The sequence below is a fragment of the Schistocerca cancellata genome, chromosome 9, assembly GCF_023864275.1.
Source record: "Schistocerca cancellata isolate TAMUIC-IGC-003103 chromosome 9, iqSchCanc2.1, whole genome shotgun sequence".
Classification (NCBI taxonomy): domain Eukaryota; kingdom Metazoa; phylum Arthropoda; class Insecta; order Orthoptera; family Acrididae; genus Schistocerca; species Schistocerca cancellata.
Genome location: NC_064634.1, coordinates 8,770,136 through 8,788,042, shown reverse-complemented (window position 1 = coordinate 8,788,042; position 17,907 = coordinate 8,770,136). Strand labels below are relative to the sequence as shown.

At 43.2% G+C, this 17,907-nt stretch overlaps 1 protein-coding gene across 1 annotated transcript in view; it reads left to right on the top strand.

Moving 5' to 3' along the window:
* LOC126100154 (ubiquitin-conjugating enzyme E2 G1-like) overlaps positions 1-13,859 on the top strand; it is a 54,833-nt gene extending 40,974 nt beyond the window's left edge. The window contains exons 5-6 of the mRNA XM_049910696.1: positions 12,039-12,156; positions 12,310-13,859. Coding sequence (XP_049766653.1) covers positions 12,039-12,119 — 81 coding nt within the window. The 3' untranslated portion in view covers positions 12,120-12,156; positions 12,310-13,859. The remainder of the gene's footprint in view (positions 1-12,038; positions 12,157-12,309) is intronic.
* The last annotated feature ends 4,048 nt before the right edge of the window (positions 13,860-17,907 follow it).

Below are 17,907 nucleotides of genomic sequence, written 5' to 3'. Positions count from 1 at the left end.
GTAGGGGTGCGGGGTGTCGGTGGGGTCAGGAGGTTGATGGAGTCAGGTGAAAGATTTTGTAGGGGGCTTAAGGTTCTGAGGATTCCTTGAAGCTCTGCCTGGACATCAGGAATGGGATTACCTTGGCAAACTTTGTATGTGGTGTTGTCTGAAAGCTGACGCAGTCCCTCAGCCACATACTCCCGACGATCAAGTACCACGGTCGTGGAAACCTTGTCCGCCGGAAGAATGACGATGGACCGGTCAGCCTTCAGATCACGGATGGCCTGGGCTTCAGCAGTGGTGATGTTGCGAGTAGGATTAAGGTTTTTTAAGAAGGATTGAGAGGCAAGGCTGGAAGTCAGAAATTCCTGGAAGGTTTGGAGAGGCTGATTTTGAGGAAGAGGAGGTGGGTCCCGCTGTGACGGAGGACGGAACTGTTCCAGGCAGGGTTCAATTTGGATAGTGTCTTGGGGAGTTGGATCATTAGGGGTAGGATTAGGATCATTTTTCTTCGTGGCAAACCTGCCTACACTGTGATATATGGTCTCCATCTGCACTCACACTTTGAATTACCTTCACATTTGTTACTTTCTCACCCCATTTCGTCTCTACTAGAATATAATCAGTTACTCTTGGTTCCTCCATCGCAACTGTATTTGGTGTTAACATGACTTTCTCTCTTCATAAACCAGCTGTTTGCTATCTTCATTCCATTCCTCTGGCACAAATCCAGGAGTCTTTCTCCTTCATTTCTGCCTCCATATCTAAAACATCCCAACATTTGCTCAAATCCCTACCTGTGCATTAGAATCTCTCATCACTATATTAGTACTCTCTATATAGTGCTGAAAGCAAGGGGAAACTACGACCGTAATTTTTCCCGAGGGCATGCAGCTTTACTGTATGGTTAAATGATGATGGTGTCCTCTTGGGTAAAATATTCCGGAGGTAAAATAGTCCCCCATTCGGATCTCCGGGCGGGGACTACTCAAGAGGATGTCATTATCAGGAGAAAGAAAACTGGCGTTCTACGGATCGGAGTGTGGAATATAGATCCCTTAATCGGGCAGGTAGGTTAGAAAATTTAAAAAGGGAAATGGATAGGTTAAAGTTAGATATAGTGGGAATTAGTGAAGTTCGGTGGCAGGAGGAACAAGACTTCTGGTCAGGTGACTACAGGGTTATAAACACAAAGTCAAATAGGGGTAATGCAGGAGTAGGTTTAATAATGAATAGGAAAATAGTAATGCGGGTTAGCTACTACAAACAGCATAGTGAACGCATTATTGTGGCCAAGATAGATACGAAGCCCACACCTACTACAGTAGCACAAGTTTATATGCCAACTAGCTCTGCAGATGGCGAAGAAATTGAAGAAATGTATGATGAAATCAAAGAAATTATTCAGATAGTGAAGGGAGACGAAAATGTAATAGTGATGGGTGACTGGAATTAGAGTGTAGGAAAAGGGAAAGAAGGAAACGTAGTAGGTGAAGTTGGATTGGGGCTAAGAAATGAAAGAGGAAGCCGCCTGGTAGAATTCTGCACAGAGCACAACTTAATCATAGCTAACACTTGGTTTAAGAATCATGAAAGAAGGTTGTATACATGGAAGAACCCTGGAGATAATAAAAGGTATCAGATAGATTATATAATGGTAATACAGAGATTTAGGAACCAGGTTTTAAATTGTAAGACATTTCCAGGGGCAGATGTGGACTCTGACCACAATCTATTGGTTATGACCTGTAGATTAAAACTGAAGAAACTGCAAAAAGGTGGGAATTTAAGGAAAGAAGCAGAGGTTGTACAGAGTTTCAGGGAGAGCATAAGTGAACAATTGACAGGAACGGGGGAAAGAAATACAGAAGAAGAAGAATGGGTAGCTTTGAGGGATGAAGTAGTGAAGGCAGCAGAGGATCAAGTAGGTAAAAAGACGAGGGCTAGTAGAAACCCTTGGGTAACAGAAGAAATATTGAACTTAATTGATGAAAGGAGAAAATATAAAAATGCAGTAAATGAAGCAGGCAAAAAGGAATACAAACGTCTCAAAAATATCGACAGGAAGTGCAAAATGGCTAAGCAGGGATGGCTGGAGGACAAATGTAAGGAAGACAACATTCCATCAGAACTACTGACAGCCTTGGGAGAGCCAGTCCTGACAAAACTCTACCATCTGGTGAGCAAGATGTATGAAACAGGCGAAATACCCTCAGACTTCAAGAAAAATAGAATAATTCCAATCCCAAAGGAAGCAGGTGTTGACAGATGTGAAAATTACCGAACAATCAGTTTAATAAGTCACAGCTGCATAATACTAACGCGAATTCTTTACAGACGAATGGAAAAACTAATAGAAGCTGACCTCAGGGAAGATCAGTTTGGATTCCGTAGAAATATGGGAACACGTGAGGCAATACTGACCTTACGACTTATCTTAGAAGAGAGATTAAGGAAAGGCAAACCTACGTTTCTAGGATTTGTAGACTTAGAGAAAGCTTTTGACAATGTTGACTGGAATACTCTCTTTCAAATTCTAAAGGTGGCAGGGGTAAAATACAGGGAGTGAAAGGCTATTTACAATTTGTACAGAAACCAGATGGCAGTTATAAGAATCGAGGGACATGAAAGGGAAGCAGTTGTTGGGAAGGGAGTAAGACAGGGTTGTAGCTTCTCCCCGATGTTATTCAATCTGTTTATTGAGCAAGCAGTAAAGGAAACAAAAGAAAATTTCGGAGTAGGTATTAAAATCCATGGAGAAGAAATAAAAACTTTGAGGTTTGCCGATGACATTGTAATTCTGTCAGAGACAGAAAGGACTTGGAAGAGCAGTTGAACGGAATGGATGGTATCTTGAAGGGAGTATATAAGATGAACATCAACAAAATCAAAACGAGGATAATGGAATGTAGTTGGATTAAGTCGGGTGATGCTGAGGGAATTAGATTGGGAAATGACACTTAAGGTAGTAAAGGAGTTTTGCTATTAGGGGAGCAAAATAACTGATGATGATCTAAGTAGAGAGGATATAAAATGTAGACTGGCAATGGCAAGGAAAGCGTTTCTGAAGAAGAGAAATTTAACATAGAGTATAGATTTAAGTGTCTGGAAGTTGTTTCTGAAAGTATTTGTATGGAGCGTAGCCATGTATGGAAGTGAAACATGGACGATAACTAGTTTGGACAAAAAGAGAATAGAAGCTTTCGAAATGTGATGCTACAGAAGAATGCTGAAGATTAGATGGGTAGATCACATAACTAATGAGGAAGTATTGAATAGGATTGGGGAGAAGAGAAGTTTGTGGCACAACTTAACCAGAAGAAGGGATCGGTTGGTAGGACATGTTCTGAGGCATCAAGGGATCACCAATTTAGTATTGGAGGGCAGCGTGGAGGGTAAAAATCGTAGGGGGAGACCAAGAGATGAATACACTAAGCAAATTCAGAAGGATGTAGGTTGCAGTAGGTACTGGGAGATGAAGCAGCTTGCACAGGATAGAGTAGCATGGAGAGCTGCATCAAACCAGTCTCAGGACTGAAGACAACAACATGTAGTGCTCTAACTCATTTTCAAAGTCCATCTTCTCTTCTTCGCTACATCCCACTTGAGTTGCATAAATCTGGATAACTTTTGGTGTTTCTTTTTGAAATATCAGGTTTAAGATTATGATCCTGTCTGATATATATCTCACACTTTCAATAAGCTTTGTACCTTCTTATTCACCATCACTGCCACACCATTTCTTCCTAACCTGTTATTCCCACTCCAGTACAGTTTTCCTTCTCTCAAATTATTCTCACCTTTTCCCTTCCACTTTGTTTCGCTTTATCCCTAAGTATCTAACTTTCTCTCTTAGTACATCTGTCATTTCTTCCATTTTTCCATTGAGGGTTAATATTTAGGTTATTTTTAGTCTATTTGGTTTCATCTCCTTGTACTGATGAATATCATCAGGTCTCCCATCATTCGCACCAGTACTTAAGGAAGCAGTGGAGTCAAATCCTGAGTGGTTTGTTCCAAGGCTCATCTGTGTTTTGAAAGTAATATATGAAGACTTTCCTGCTGGCTTGCCAGGCCTAATGCAAGAAAGGATTTTCTGTTGGGGTTGTCTCCCTTAGCCTTAAGAGTTTCTCCTCCACCACAAGGCGGTGGTTCCCTTCTCATTTAATCCCCAGAAAGAAGGGTTGCCTCCTCTGCCAGCTATGCTGTTCTGAAGTCTTTCTTCTGTCATCGCTGCCATTAAGGTCTTCACCCATAACCCTGGGCATGGGTTCCATGTTATACCCCACGGGATTCCCATCGCTGATGAGTTAACAGAAGAACATAAGCACTGAAGGAATTGAACACAATAACGAGTGAGTTCCAGAACTGCTTCCAAGATGTGTTGTATCTGAGGGGCATTACTTTAAAGGAGACAAATGTGATGATGAACAAATAGATTCTATAGGAAAAACAAATTGTCATTACTTTCTGATCAAACCGTGTGTATTGAAAATTAAACTGAAAATTGTGGAAGTTTAATTAAACGTGTTGAGTAGAATCACTTGCCTTCTTAAGACAAAAAATAATGCATTGGTCTCCTCTGCCCTTTCTTTTGCTTTCTTGTCTGTCGTATTTCTTTTTAACATTTTAATCCCCTGTTATCCATCTCATTTGATTGTTTTTTGCCCTATCAAGGATGTTTGAAATCATACTCTAATCTTCATAGTAGCTGAACAACAGGTCTTGCTTTGCTTGAGCTGTTACTCTCACCAGTCAATTTTAAGCTTTACACAATTTTAAAGATTTTCGAAATTGTTCTGACACCCCCACTAAATCATGTGAGAACCTGCAAAAAGACTTTCTACTCTTTTAGGAAATCATTGCCAGGCGCAACATTTTAAATTACTGCTTCTGTACTACTTACTCTATTTGTAACATATTTTCAGACAGTATCCACTTAAACCACTGAATGTACCTGCAAAAATTGTCTTTGACAACACATTGTTCAGGAGATATGTCATCATAAACATTTCAGATGTGTGAAAATCTAGGTTTCGCTTAAAATGGAGTGCAAATTACCCAGACTATACTCATCCAGCATCCAGTGGTTGGTAATGAGAGCACGTAGTGACTGCCAACAAACCTGAAACATAATGTCAGACCTTTCCTAAACGTCCTCACTTGCATTAACACATTTGTAATCAGACATCTGACACTGCTTTATATATGGGAGTCAAATACTTTAAAGAATTTGAAGTTGCAGGGTTTACTGGTATTAAGTGACACAAGCACATTTTGTTTGTCTGCTTAGGTTTCATTTCAGGCAAATAACATAATTTTTATTGCAAAGAGTGTGCTATGCACTTGTATATATTATTTGTGATGTGTGAATAGATCATCACCTTGTTACCATACATTCTCATGCAAACCCCCCTGTAGGTTGGGGGTTAGAATAGACCCGAGGTATTCCTGCCTGTCGTAAGAGGCGACTAAAAGGAGTCCCTCCCCCTCAAGGGGGTGGTTTGCGCCTGCGTCCAGAGCCGGATGGTTCCACAACTTACATTTGTGGTCGTTTTGGTTTTTCGCTTATTCTGGTTTCTTCCTTCCTTTGTTTCCTTTCTTTGTCCTTCTCCCTCTCTCACTGTCTTCCTTACTTTTTACCTTGCCTTCTTCCCCTTGCCTTCTTCCCCTTGCCTTCTTCCCCTTGCCTTCTTCCCCACCCTATGGTCTGTCCTTTCTCTCCCTCTCTCCCCCCTTTTTTTTCCTCTTCTTCTTTCCTCCATGTGCGTGCCTGAAGGCCGACCCATGTGTTCGCACGCATAGCCGGTAACAGGGTAATGCGTAATTCCCCACCCTGGGTAGAAAAGTAAGGCACGCACGTATCCCCTGGTAAAGGCTAGGCCCAGGGAGGGGCGATTGCCTGAGCGGACACCTTCCGACCATGCCGATTGGTCCCTCCGTCCGTTTCTCGGGCTGTGTGACCTGAGGTGTAAACATTCACCTAAGGCGGGAGTACCCTCTGAGAGGGTCCCCACAAGGAAGGAGCGCATCATCGGAGACGCTGGCAATCATGGGGATTCCTCCGCAATGGATTTCTCTTCTTCTTCTTCTTCTTCTTCTTCTCCTCCTCCTCCTCCTCCTCCTCCTCCTCTCTAGACTTCTGCCCAAAAACGGAAACTTGACCAGCCACCAGTGACAAAAGTACTACTGCTGGCCCCAAAGTTACTCGTAGTTTCTAGATCTGAGGACGGAAAGGATTTTTCATCTGTCAACCCTTTCATTATTCAGAAGGGCATAGATGCCATAGCTGGACCTGTCAAGGATGCGTAATGGTACCTTGTTAGAAACTGGGAGTGCCTTTCAGGCACACAAACTGTACACGTTCCCTGTCTGGGTGGAGGCTCACGACACTTTGAATTTGTCGCATGGTCTGGTATATACTAGATCACTTGACGGTTTGACTGACAAGGAGATTTGGTCTTTCTTCACTGCGCAGGGCGTGACAGCTGTCCATAGGGTCATGAAAAGGGTCGACAATGACCTTGTACCGACCCGGACACTTTTCTTGACTTTTGATAGTGTTCAGTTGCCGTCGTGCATCAAAGTGAGCTAAGAGGTTATTTCTGTTCGCCCCTATGTCTCGACACCTACGCGCTGCTACCAGTGTCAGCGTTTTAATCACACCTGCCAGTCTTGTTCTAATGTGGCTAAATGTGTCACTTGTGGCAGGGATGCCCATGAGGGTGACTGTCCACTTCAGTCTCCTCATTTCGTGAACTGTCAGGGTGACCATGCAGTGTCCTCCCGCGACTGTCCCATCTAAGAAGATGAACGCTGTATACAGGAAATTTGGGTCAAAGAGAAAGTGTCCACCTCGACTGCTGGCAAGCTATTGGCTAATAGGAAGCCCACACTACTCCCAGCAGGCAAATACAGTACTGTCCTCGCCTCTCCTCAACCTACCAGGGATGTGTCGACGCAGACATGCGATCTGACCTATAGCGCTATGGTCGTCCGTTCGGCCAGTGCCAAGATCACCCGGTCAATGTCTCCTCCTCCTCCCATCACCCCTAAGATACAAGCACCTTCATCAGATTCTGCCAAGACTAAGACCCAGAAGTCAGATGCACGGGCCTTCAAGAAGGAACTGTCCTGTGAAGACTTCCTATGTACCCCGAACTCCCAGCCATCGGCCAGTACTTCGACTAAACAACCTTCCAAGAAGGCTCATAGGAAGCAAAGTTCTTCTCTGCCTCAGCGCGTTTCTTCTCCTGCACCACCCAGCAGTTGCCACCCAAAGGCCGTCATCAATTTCGCCTGGCTGCACCGCTGGTAGCCAAACATCTGTCTGTTCACCAGCGGAGGAAGCTTCCCCTCCCAGCCATCTTAACATGGTGGCCAACGAACCTCTTGAAAAAATGGACGGTGACACTCCGCCTATTGATAGCGGCAGCAGTGCTCACTCAAAACCAGGCCCTCGGCAGCCTTCGAGGTGATCCCTTCTTGCTTCTCCTTATTCTTTTTCTTCTCACGATGGCACTTCTTCATTGGAATATTCACGGCATTCGCTTCAACCAAGAGGACTTAAAGTTGCTGCTATGCTTGCACTGTCAGCTCGTAGTAGCTCTGCAGGAAACGAAGCTACGCCCATGCGGTCGAATTGACTTGGCACACTAGGCCTCTGTGCGTTTTGACCTACACCCTGTGGCAGGTATTCCGGCTCGTGGAGGGGTTATGTTGCTGGTCGGGGATAATATCTACTACGATCCCATCACATTGCACACCGATCTGCAGGCAGTTGCCGTCTGAATTACTCTCCCCACTTTTCCATTTTCCATTTGTACAGTTTACACTCCATCGTCGTTTGCCGTTACTTGGGCAGACATGGTGCAAATTATTGCTCAGCTACCTGCACCATTTTTGTTGACTGGAGACTTCAATGTCCACCATCCCTTTGGGGCTCTCCAGCATCCTGCCCGAAGAGGCTCCCTGTTAGCAGACCTTTTCAACCAGCTCACTCTTGTCTGCCTCAATACTGGTGCCCCTACTTTTCTTTCGGACACATCTCACACCTATTCTCATTTAGACTTCTCTATATGTACTACCCAACTTGCACGCCGGCTTGAGTGGTACGCTCTTTCTGATACGTATTCGAGTGACCACTTCCCTTGTGTTATCCATTTCCTGCATCATACCCCATCTCCATGCTCAACTAGTTGGAACATCTCCAAAGCAGACTGGGGCTCTTCTCTTCCAGGGTGACATTTCAGGATCAAAACTTCACAAGCTGCGATAGTCAGGTCGCACACCTCACGGAAGTCATTTTCACTGCTGCTGAATATTCCATCCCTCGTACTACTTCTTCTCCACGGCGCATACCAGTCCCCTGGTGGATTGCAGCATGTAGAGACGCTTTACGTGCTCGTCGACATGCTTTACGCACCTTTAAATGCCACCCTACGATGGCGAATTGTATTAATTATAAACGATTACGTGCGCAGTGTCGTCGTGTTATTAAAGAAAGCAAGAAAGCCAGCTGGGCTGCTTTCACAAGCTCCTTCAACAGTTTTACTCCCTCTTCTGTTGTCTGGGGTAGCCTGCACCGGCTATCTGGCACTAAGGTCCACTCACCAGTTCCTGGCTTGACGGTCGCGAATGACGTCCTTGTGGCCCCCGAGGATGTCTCCAATACCTTCAGCCGATTTTTCGCAGAGGTTTCGAGCTCCGCTCATTACCACTCTGCCTTCCTCCCCCGAAAACAGGCAGAGGAGGCAAGGTATCCTTACTTCCGCTCCTCGAATCATGAAAGTTATAATGCCCCATTCACCATGCAGGAACTTGAAAATGCACTTGCCCGGTCACAGTCCTCCGCTCTGGGGCCTGATTCTATTCATATTCAGATGCTGAAGAACCTTTCTCCTCCGGGTAAAGGTGCCACAGGGCTCAGTTTTGAGTGTCGCTCTCTTCGCCATACTGATCAATTCAATAATGGATTGCCTCCCAGCTGATGTATCAGGCTCCCTTTTCGTGGACGATTTTACCATCTACTGCAGTGCACAGCGTACATGTTTCCTGGAGCGCTATCTTCAGCGTTGTCTTGACCGTCTTTACTCCTGGAGTGTCACCAATGGCTTCAGTTTTTTGCTGAGAAGACGGTCTGTATTAACTTCTGGCGCTACAAATAGTTTCTCCCACTGTCCTTACATCTCGGTCCCATTGCTCTCCCATTCATGGAGACAACAAAATTTTCAGGTCTTACATTTGACAGAAAACTCAGCTGGTCTTCACATGTCATATTTGGCTGCCCGTTGTACCAGTTCCCTAAATGTTCTCAGTGTTCTCAGCGGTACGTCATGGGGAGCGGATCGAATCATCCTACTTCGCCTATATCAGTCGATCGTCCACTCAAAGCTGGATTATGGGAGCTTTGTATACTCCTCTGCACAGCAGTCAATCTTACGCCGCCTCAACTCTAAACATCGGGGGTTATGTCTTGCGATCGGAGCGTTCTATACTAGTCCCGTCGAGTCTCTTCATGCTGAAGCCGATGAATTGCCACTAACCTACCTGCGCGATATACTGCTTTGTCGGTATGCCTGTCGGCTATTATCAATGCCCGACCACCCGTCTTATCGTTCCTTTTTTGATGACTCACTCTACTGTCAATATGGGTTGTATGTATCTGCCCAGCTACCCCCTGGAGTTCGCTTTCGTCGCCTCCTTCAGCGCCTTGATTTTTCACTCCCTGCAACCTTTAGAGTGGGCAAGAGCCAAACGCCACCTTGGGTCCAGGCTCAGGTTTGCACTCACCTTGACCTCAGCTCGCTCCCAAAGGAGGTTATCCCAGCTTCGGTATACTGCTCTGTTTGTCAAACTTCATTCGAAGTTCATTCATACAATCTTAATTTATACAAATGGCTCGAAGACCAATGTCAGTGTCGGGTGTTCTTTTATTGTCGGGGCACACTGTTTCAAATACCGGCGCCATGGCCATTGTTTGGTCTTCACAGCTGACCTATTTGCCCTCTATCAGGCTGTTCTTTACATCTGTTGCCACTGACATTCTGCTTATTTCATCTGCTCTGATTCCCTGAGTGTCATCCAGAGCCTCAGTGATCTGTATCCAGTTCACCCATTCGTGCACCAGATCCAATGCTCTCTACAGCAGCTGGTGGACGACGGTTCTCATGTTACTTTTATGTGGGTTCTTGGCCATGTTGGTATCCCTGGGAACGAAGCTGCAGATGGTGCGGCCAAGGTTGCAGTCCTCCAGCCTCGGACAGCTTCTTGTTGTGTGCCTGTGCCTTCATCTGATTTTAGCAGGGTCATCTGTCAGCGCATTTTATCGCTGTGGCATGCCGATTGGTCTACATTTACTGAAAACAAGCTTCGGGCCTCGAAACCTCTCCCTACGACTTAGACGACTTCTACACGCCCTTCTCGGCATGAGGAGGTCGTTTTGGCCCGGTTACGGATTGGACACCGCCAGTTCAGCCATCCCCATCTGTTGACGGCTGCACCGGCGCCGTTATGCCCATGTGGGCAATTGCTGACGGTACGCCACCTTTTAACGTCCTGTCCGAATTTTAATACACTGTGCATTGATCTTGGCCTGCCATGTACTCTGGATGACATTTTAGCGTACGACCCAGGAGCAGCTGCTAGAGTTCTTCGTTTTATCCACTTGACAAACCTGTCTAAGGACATTTGATTATGCTGTCTTCTTTTAATCCCTTGCCTGTTAATGTGCCTTTTATAGTGTTGTCCTTTTTAGTTGCTGTTTTAACCTTGTGCCTCGCAGTGCATTCATAACTTAGTCTGGGTGCTAATGACCATTGTAGTTGTGCGCCACAAAAAAAACACCTCATGCAAAACACATCGTGGCAGTCTCAGCTTTGGTGTCTCCCTCTGGTGGGAAAGGGGAAAGGTTGCCTGTTCACGTGCATTTAAAGGGTGCTATGAGCTCACCAGTCGATCAGTCTGGGTCAGTCTCTCGTCCCCAGCTTGCTAGTCTGTCTCTCGTGTGCATTTGTTAGGCAGTTAGTGTCTGTCGTTTGGAGTGCTAGTATGTTTGTCGTTCGGATCAGCCTTTAAAGCCGGCAAAATGAGTCTTTCCACTCCGCCAGTAAGAGAACTCAGCAAGTGGTCGCCCGGTCGGGGCTTAGTTCCTGCATCTGAGTCTGCGCGTTAGGCCGCCAGTCTGCTAGAGTTTGCTCAGGCAATGGTCATTGGCGGTTGGATCGATTGGTTGGTCTGTCGCGCACTGACACACAAGATGACTTGTCCGTCTTGAGCGTCGCCACGTGAGTCCAGTGGGCCGCGGCGCATAGCGAGGGGTAGTGACTTCGCGGTCGACAAGAGAGCAACAGGAGTCAGCCCACATCAGTCTGGCCAGTGCGAAGCCGTCTACTCTAAAAATTAAAAATCAATCCAAAACATTAATTTCATTAAAATTACCAAATACCCTTTTCTATTCTGTTGTTCTGTTTACACTCTTGACTAATTTGTGTAGCAATGGAATGGAGCAGTTTTCTTTCATATTTTATTCCCACAACTAATTATCTTGATCTTTCCTGTCTGAGTCCTAATCATTCTGTACTTACAGATGTATTCAGCCAGTGCTTCAATAAAACTAATTAGTACTAACTAGTTCCTTCCAGTCCTTGAAAAATCACTAGGATTATAGAATTTCTGATACTTATTTAGAAGTAGACAAATATAGCAACCATCATTATATGGTTGCTAATCCATATTTTTTTTGTTTGTTGTCAGAAGTAGGGAAAGTTGATTATAATGTTATTACCCAGAATTAACATTTAAACATTTCATAGCACTGACAGTTTTTCCACACTTCCCTAAAAGGAACTGTACTTAGAGTCAAAGTAATGTATATTGCAAATTTAATCCACTGATCACAAATTAACGTTGCTGTGAAACATTTTCAGACTTGTGTTCTACTTCAGTAATTCATCCACAGCTTTAATTTTGGATATTGCATTGAAATTCTCTGTAACTAATAGTTTGAGTAACTGTCCATTAGTGCATATAATTGGCACAACTCTTTCCTGTTACAGAAAGAATGGAGAGAAAACTACGCAGACTTTAAGAGAAAGGTTGCCAGGTGTGTACGAAGAAGTCAAGAAGAATGTTTGTAGGGCATTTTTATTTCATTTGGGGAGACTTGAGAAAGAGGTGTGTACTTGCAAGACATATCTGATTAATCAGATACATGCACACAATTGCAATGTACTGCTCTTGGACTGAGAAATTAAATTAACTTTGTTACCTTAATTTGTGTGAGTGATCTTTGTGGGCTTTCCATGAAATTGTTTTTTATTTTTTTAGGGGACACCATGATGAGGGCTGGATCTCTGTGGGCAATGAGTGTGATAATTTAAACTTTTCAATTGTGGAATTGTGAAAAATAGTGTGGCCATCACCTGTTTTTGGGAACCGAATATGCACATTAATCAGCTCAGTGAGAAACTGAATTACCATTACTTCCATGCTAGTGCTTGTGGGGGTGGGGAGTAGGTAGGAGAGGTGACGGAAAGAGTCACCTGTGCAGTCGCAGTCCTCCGTCGGCTGCAAGCTGTTTCCACCGCACCGACAGCACTGTGCAGGAGCCCTCACTCTCGTCACCTGGTGTGCTCCGCAGGAAGACATCGCCTGGGTCTCCCCGGTATTGAGAGGAGAGAGAGGAAAACCTTTTGTGCCAGTGGCACCGTTTTGGTGTGGACATCAGCCAGACAGTTGCCTTCTTATTGTGTTTTTTTTAATCAAAGGGAAACGAAACTATTTCTGGAATGATAGCCTGTGCAGGAAGTGCTTCATTTGTGATCTGGGTGACAGCAGGAAAAAGAGTATTTAGCTGCCTTCTCACCTCAGCCCCATTTGCTCATTAGGCTCATATGAAATGCAGGCCATTACTGCTGACCATGGAAACTCCACATGCCCACTTTAAGTATGAGGACAATGTGATGGGGGGGAAAAGGAGTTAGCCTGTGCGCATGTTGAGAGTTTGTTTTACTATAATTTTTACATTGATTTTTCCTGCCTCAGAATCAGATTTTCCGTGACACGCTGTATACTAGCTTTGTCTGACTTGTTTGGCACTGTGACCTCTTGAGCACAACCTTGCTAGAGGTCTGTACAGATATTGTATATAATATACACATGGTCCAAATGTGTTTGACTGGCATCTGTACTGTTAAACACTTCATAATGTTTCTCTTACCCTGTGCCCACGCACAGTGTGCAGCGAAGACTTTTCAGTGAGTGTGCTTTTTTTTTTTTCTTTAAGTTGAATACTAAAAGATAAATAAATGCATCTAAAGTTTGAGTGTAATTGAGATTTCATCTGAAGCATACTAATTTCATTCTGTGACAAATGGAGACACAGCTATAAAATTTGCAATACACTTGTCCTCGAAAGTAATGACTACTGTATTCAGGGATAAAATTAGTGTACTGCATGTACTCTTTACCCTCACATTTTTCCTTTTTTATGCTCAACAAATTAGATAACATTAGCTTAAGTAAGCATAAAAGACGATGGTAAAAATGGAGGTTGTACATTTAGATTTTGCATTTGTCACTTTCATACTTCTGAATCTGCAGTGTGGTCATTTTTAAATCTGTTTGAAAACAATTTTGTATGCTGTTGTTGCTGTGATTCATTAAGGCAAGACCAGTTTTGTTTGAACTGGTACAGCAACTTATCTGCATGTTTCCCCCAGTTGAAAATTGTTAATTTCAGCTTGTAAATTTGTTTCAAGTAATTGGTGTCTGATGATATGTTTTAACTGCCCCTGAAGTGTAACTTAGGGACCTTTTTTTGTTTTAAGCCTATTGCTCCATTTTTCCAATAAAACATGCAAAACTGAAAGGCCAAATGCTGAATGTTATTTTGTTACCTCTGTTCCTCTTGAATTTGGTTTATGTGAAACACGGATTAGTGGGTGCAATGTTGGAAAAGTGCTAAAATAATCTGATGCTTGACACTGAAGAGTGAAATAACAAAATTTTACTGTACTGTGTAAACATATACAATACACCTTCTACCATTTGGCTATTACATTATACCTGTTATTATGTAATGGGTTTCAGTAAACAGATGGATAAAAACCATACATACACATCTAACAGCATGTACTGTGTGCTCTGGAATCAAACACAGCTAAAATTATTCTGTGATCAAAGTATATAAAACCTGAATGGTGTTAAGATTTTATACCAGTCTTCATTACTGAACCTTCCAAGTTACAACAAATGTTAGAATAAGTAATGGGGCCCAAAATTTTTGTCATGTGTGGACCAGAGCGACTTGGTAATATTCAGTTGACCTGGCTATGGACGTCAGGGAAGAAATGTTATTTCGCCTCAGTTTTACCATAAATTGTATATTTTTTCATAAAATACAGATATGGCTTATTGTATTTGTCACAATGCTAGTACTGCATGGGTGCTCACCATTTGCCAGTTGAAAATGTTAAGATCCAGTATCTTGGTAGATCACACCTGAGCACAAGGAGAAGCATTGGCAACTCAACACACTTAATTTTATAGCACAAGGAGAAAACGTCAGTGCCTGATGAGCTCTGAAAATGTTTATTCCATTATGTTCATATTGCCTTGCCCACTGCCATGTTTTGGCAACAGCCGAACCTCAGTCTGCATGTGCAAAGTGTACTACTGTAGTGGTCTGAGGCAGTATTTATAAGCTAATTACATTGACCATATGCACATTCTGATGCACACATTTACAGTTGTGGTTCAGGCTTAGAGATAATCTTGCAGGACATTGTTAATAAGATATTTTAAACCTTCACATAATTATGATTCTGTTAAATAATCAGTGTTCTATTTCTGCATTCTAAGAGGCACAATTCAACTACATTAGTAACCAGGACTCTTCACATTGTGCATAATCTATTCTCAAGATGATAAAAACATATATGCAGTGGTATGTGAATAACCCTGAAAAATGTAAAAGTTACATCCTTCAAACACTGACAGAAACAATAACTTTCTAATACAGAAAATATTTTTTCTGCTTTCCTAGGAAAATGAGCATTGTTTGAGATGTGTAGAGCATAGTAAAGGTGATTGTGTTTTGAGAGCAGTACAGTAAGGTGCGAAGTGACAAGAATGAAATGTTAAACGTTATTACCTATGTGTTTTCAATTTATTAGACTTTGGAATGCTAAAGTAGTTAGTGTTCTTTATACGTTTCCCCTCCTTGGGAAGGAAAATATTTCTAGCTGTGGAAGGTTACTGCTGTTGTTCCATCCTCCATTTACTTTTAGGGTCAATAACTTCTCCTTTCATTGGAGCAGAAAATGACAGTGCTCTTTTTATTGGCAGGTGTTAAGTACACTTATAATGTAAGTATTGCTTATATTTCATAGTGTTCGTGAAGAGCAGTTTCAGTACACCACCTCACCTGTCACTGGCTTCTCATTCATGTTTGGAGATCTTGAAGAGAGGAACATTGGAGATGTCTAAGAGAATTACAGTTGAAACTAGCTTTTGGAATTGTGAATATACTTTCAATGATGCCAGTGTTCTAACTGGAGCCATACTTCAAAGAATCGGAGGAAATGTGATCAGAAAGGAAATGAGTAGGCCTACACCACAGGAAAGATCATGGGATGGGTTATGTTGGAACAAAATGAACAAGAGATCAGAAAAAAATGATGAAAGGAATACAAAAGGACAGGGAAATATCAGTACAAATGAAATAAATGCAGATGTATATACAACCTTAGAAATGACATACTGTGGCATTTACATGCCGAGATAAAGCAAATTATGTGTGGTTTCTGCACAGAGCTGGGCAGTTGCCACATGCCATTACAATAAATCATTATACAGGGTGAAAAGTATTTAAACTGACAAACTCTGGGAGGTTGTAGGGGACATCAGAACAAATATTTTTTCCAAATGTCATTTTTTCCTATGAGGATTATTTAAATCGGTGGAGGCCGTATTACGCTCTTCAGTTGTAGGCAACTGCTGTCCACCAGTGTAGTAGTGTATTGTCTCTGTTTACTAATAGTGAGTACACTGATATGGTTGGTGCGTACTCGTAGCGCACCACAACAGACGAGATGCACAGCGGGTTTAACAATAATAATATCCTGATCACCGTATCCCGCATCATACGACCTTTGCTGCTGTGTACCAACGTCTGTATGAGACTGGGTCATTTAGCAGATTACCTGGACAGGGACACCGTCGCATGGTAAGAACGCTGCAATTTGAGGGAGCTGTCTTGCAGCATGGAGCATGTGGAACGGGATCCTTCAATCGGCACTTGTGCAATTGCACATAACATGGGGGCGAATTAGACGAACATAAGAACAGTTCTTCTAGAGCAATTGTTACGTCCATTTCACTTACAGCGTGTCCACAACCTGGAACCAGTTGATTATCCACCCAAGCACAGTTTTCACAGTGGTACCTGGAACAGTGTGAAATGCATCCTACATTTCAATCCTAAGTTTTGTTTACCAATGAAGCAACATTCAGGTTTGATGGAGTCTTCAACATGAACAATTCGCGTGTTTGGGGTGAGGATAACCCAAATGCCACAGTTACTAGCGCTCATAAAGTGCGGGTCTTGGCTAATGTGTGGGTCGGTGTTGTTGGGGACTGTTTAATTGGGCCATATCTGCTACCTAGGCCATTAAATGGCAGGCACTATTACAATTTTCTTGCCAGAGCATTGCCAGAATTGCTGGCAGACATCCCGCTCCCTACAAGACAATGCATGTGGTTCCAACATGACAGGGTGCTGGCACATTTCAGTCGTCATGTGTGTCGATTCCTGGACAGACGGTTCCCAGAAACGTGGATTGGCAGACGTGGTCCTGTACCAAGGCCTGCTCGATCCACAGATATGTCCCCTCTGGACTTTTTTGTGTGGGGAGATGCGCAACCTTGTTTACGCAACTCCTGTTGCATCAGCAGAGGATCTGGTTGCCTCGATAGTAGCAGCAGCAGGAACAATTCAGGATAGTTCTGGGGTTTTTGCCCATGTCAGACAGAGCATCATCAGACTGTGTAACCTTTGTGTGTCAATGGAGAAATTTGTGAAAATCTACTGTAATTGAAATTGGGATGTGGCAATGTGTTGTCTCTTGGTCATAAAAAAATGGAAGTGTTTGTTGGTTTAGTTAATTTGCCGCCAGAGAAATCTTCCTCTACTGGTTTAAATGCTCCTCATAGGAAAAAATGACAATAGGCAAAATACTTGTTTTGATGTCCCCTACAACCTCCCAGAGTTTGTCGGTTTACTTTTCACCCTGTATATGTGGATTTTGTAGTGTGGTTTGGAAAGGGACACAATTCTGAGTTTGAAGGCATCTGGGGTCCTGCTCCCCCTCACCTCCTCCAATCTACCAGGAGTTTCAAAAAATTATGAATCCGATTTAACTTCTACATAAATGAAGATAGACTTTGGTATGCATTGGAATTAAATTTACCTTTGCTCCAGTTCTAAGACGATTGTTTTTGTGGTTCCCAGTACAGGGGTCTCCCTGATAAGCTGCACTTGCTCACGTACCTACTGTTGGTCAGTTGGAGGTGGCAATGGAACAGCAACAAAAAGCATTTTGCATTACTGTGTCAACATGGCCGAAGGTGATTTTATCAACACAGTCCTTTAACAATAGATAAACTATAAGAATATGTTGATCTCATATTGCGCCATTGTCCTTTAGAGTTTTGGGATCTTGCATGCTGAAACAATGCAGTAACTTCAGATGTGCTCGCAAAAGTATGGGATGAGTTTGACTATAATCGAGCTGTTTGTTGTTCATCCAGTGGAGGGCACATTGGGCATAGTGGGATGTAAATGAAAACTTTGGTCCTAGTTTATACTGTAATAGACCACAGGGTGGGATGGTCTAAATTCTCTTCATACTCAGCACATGCTTC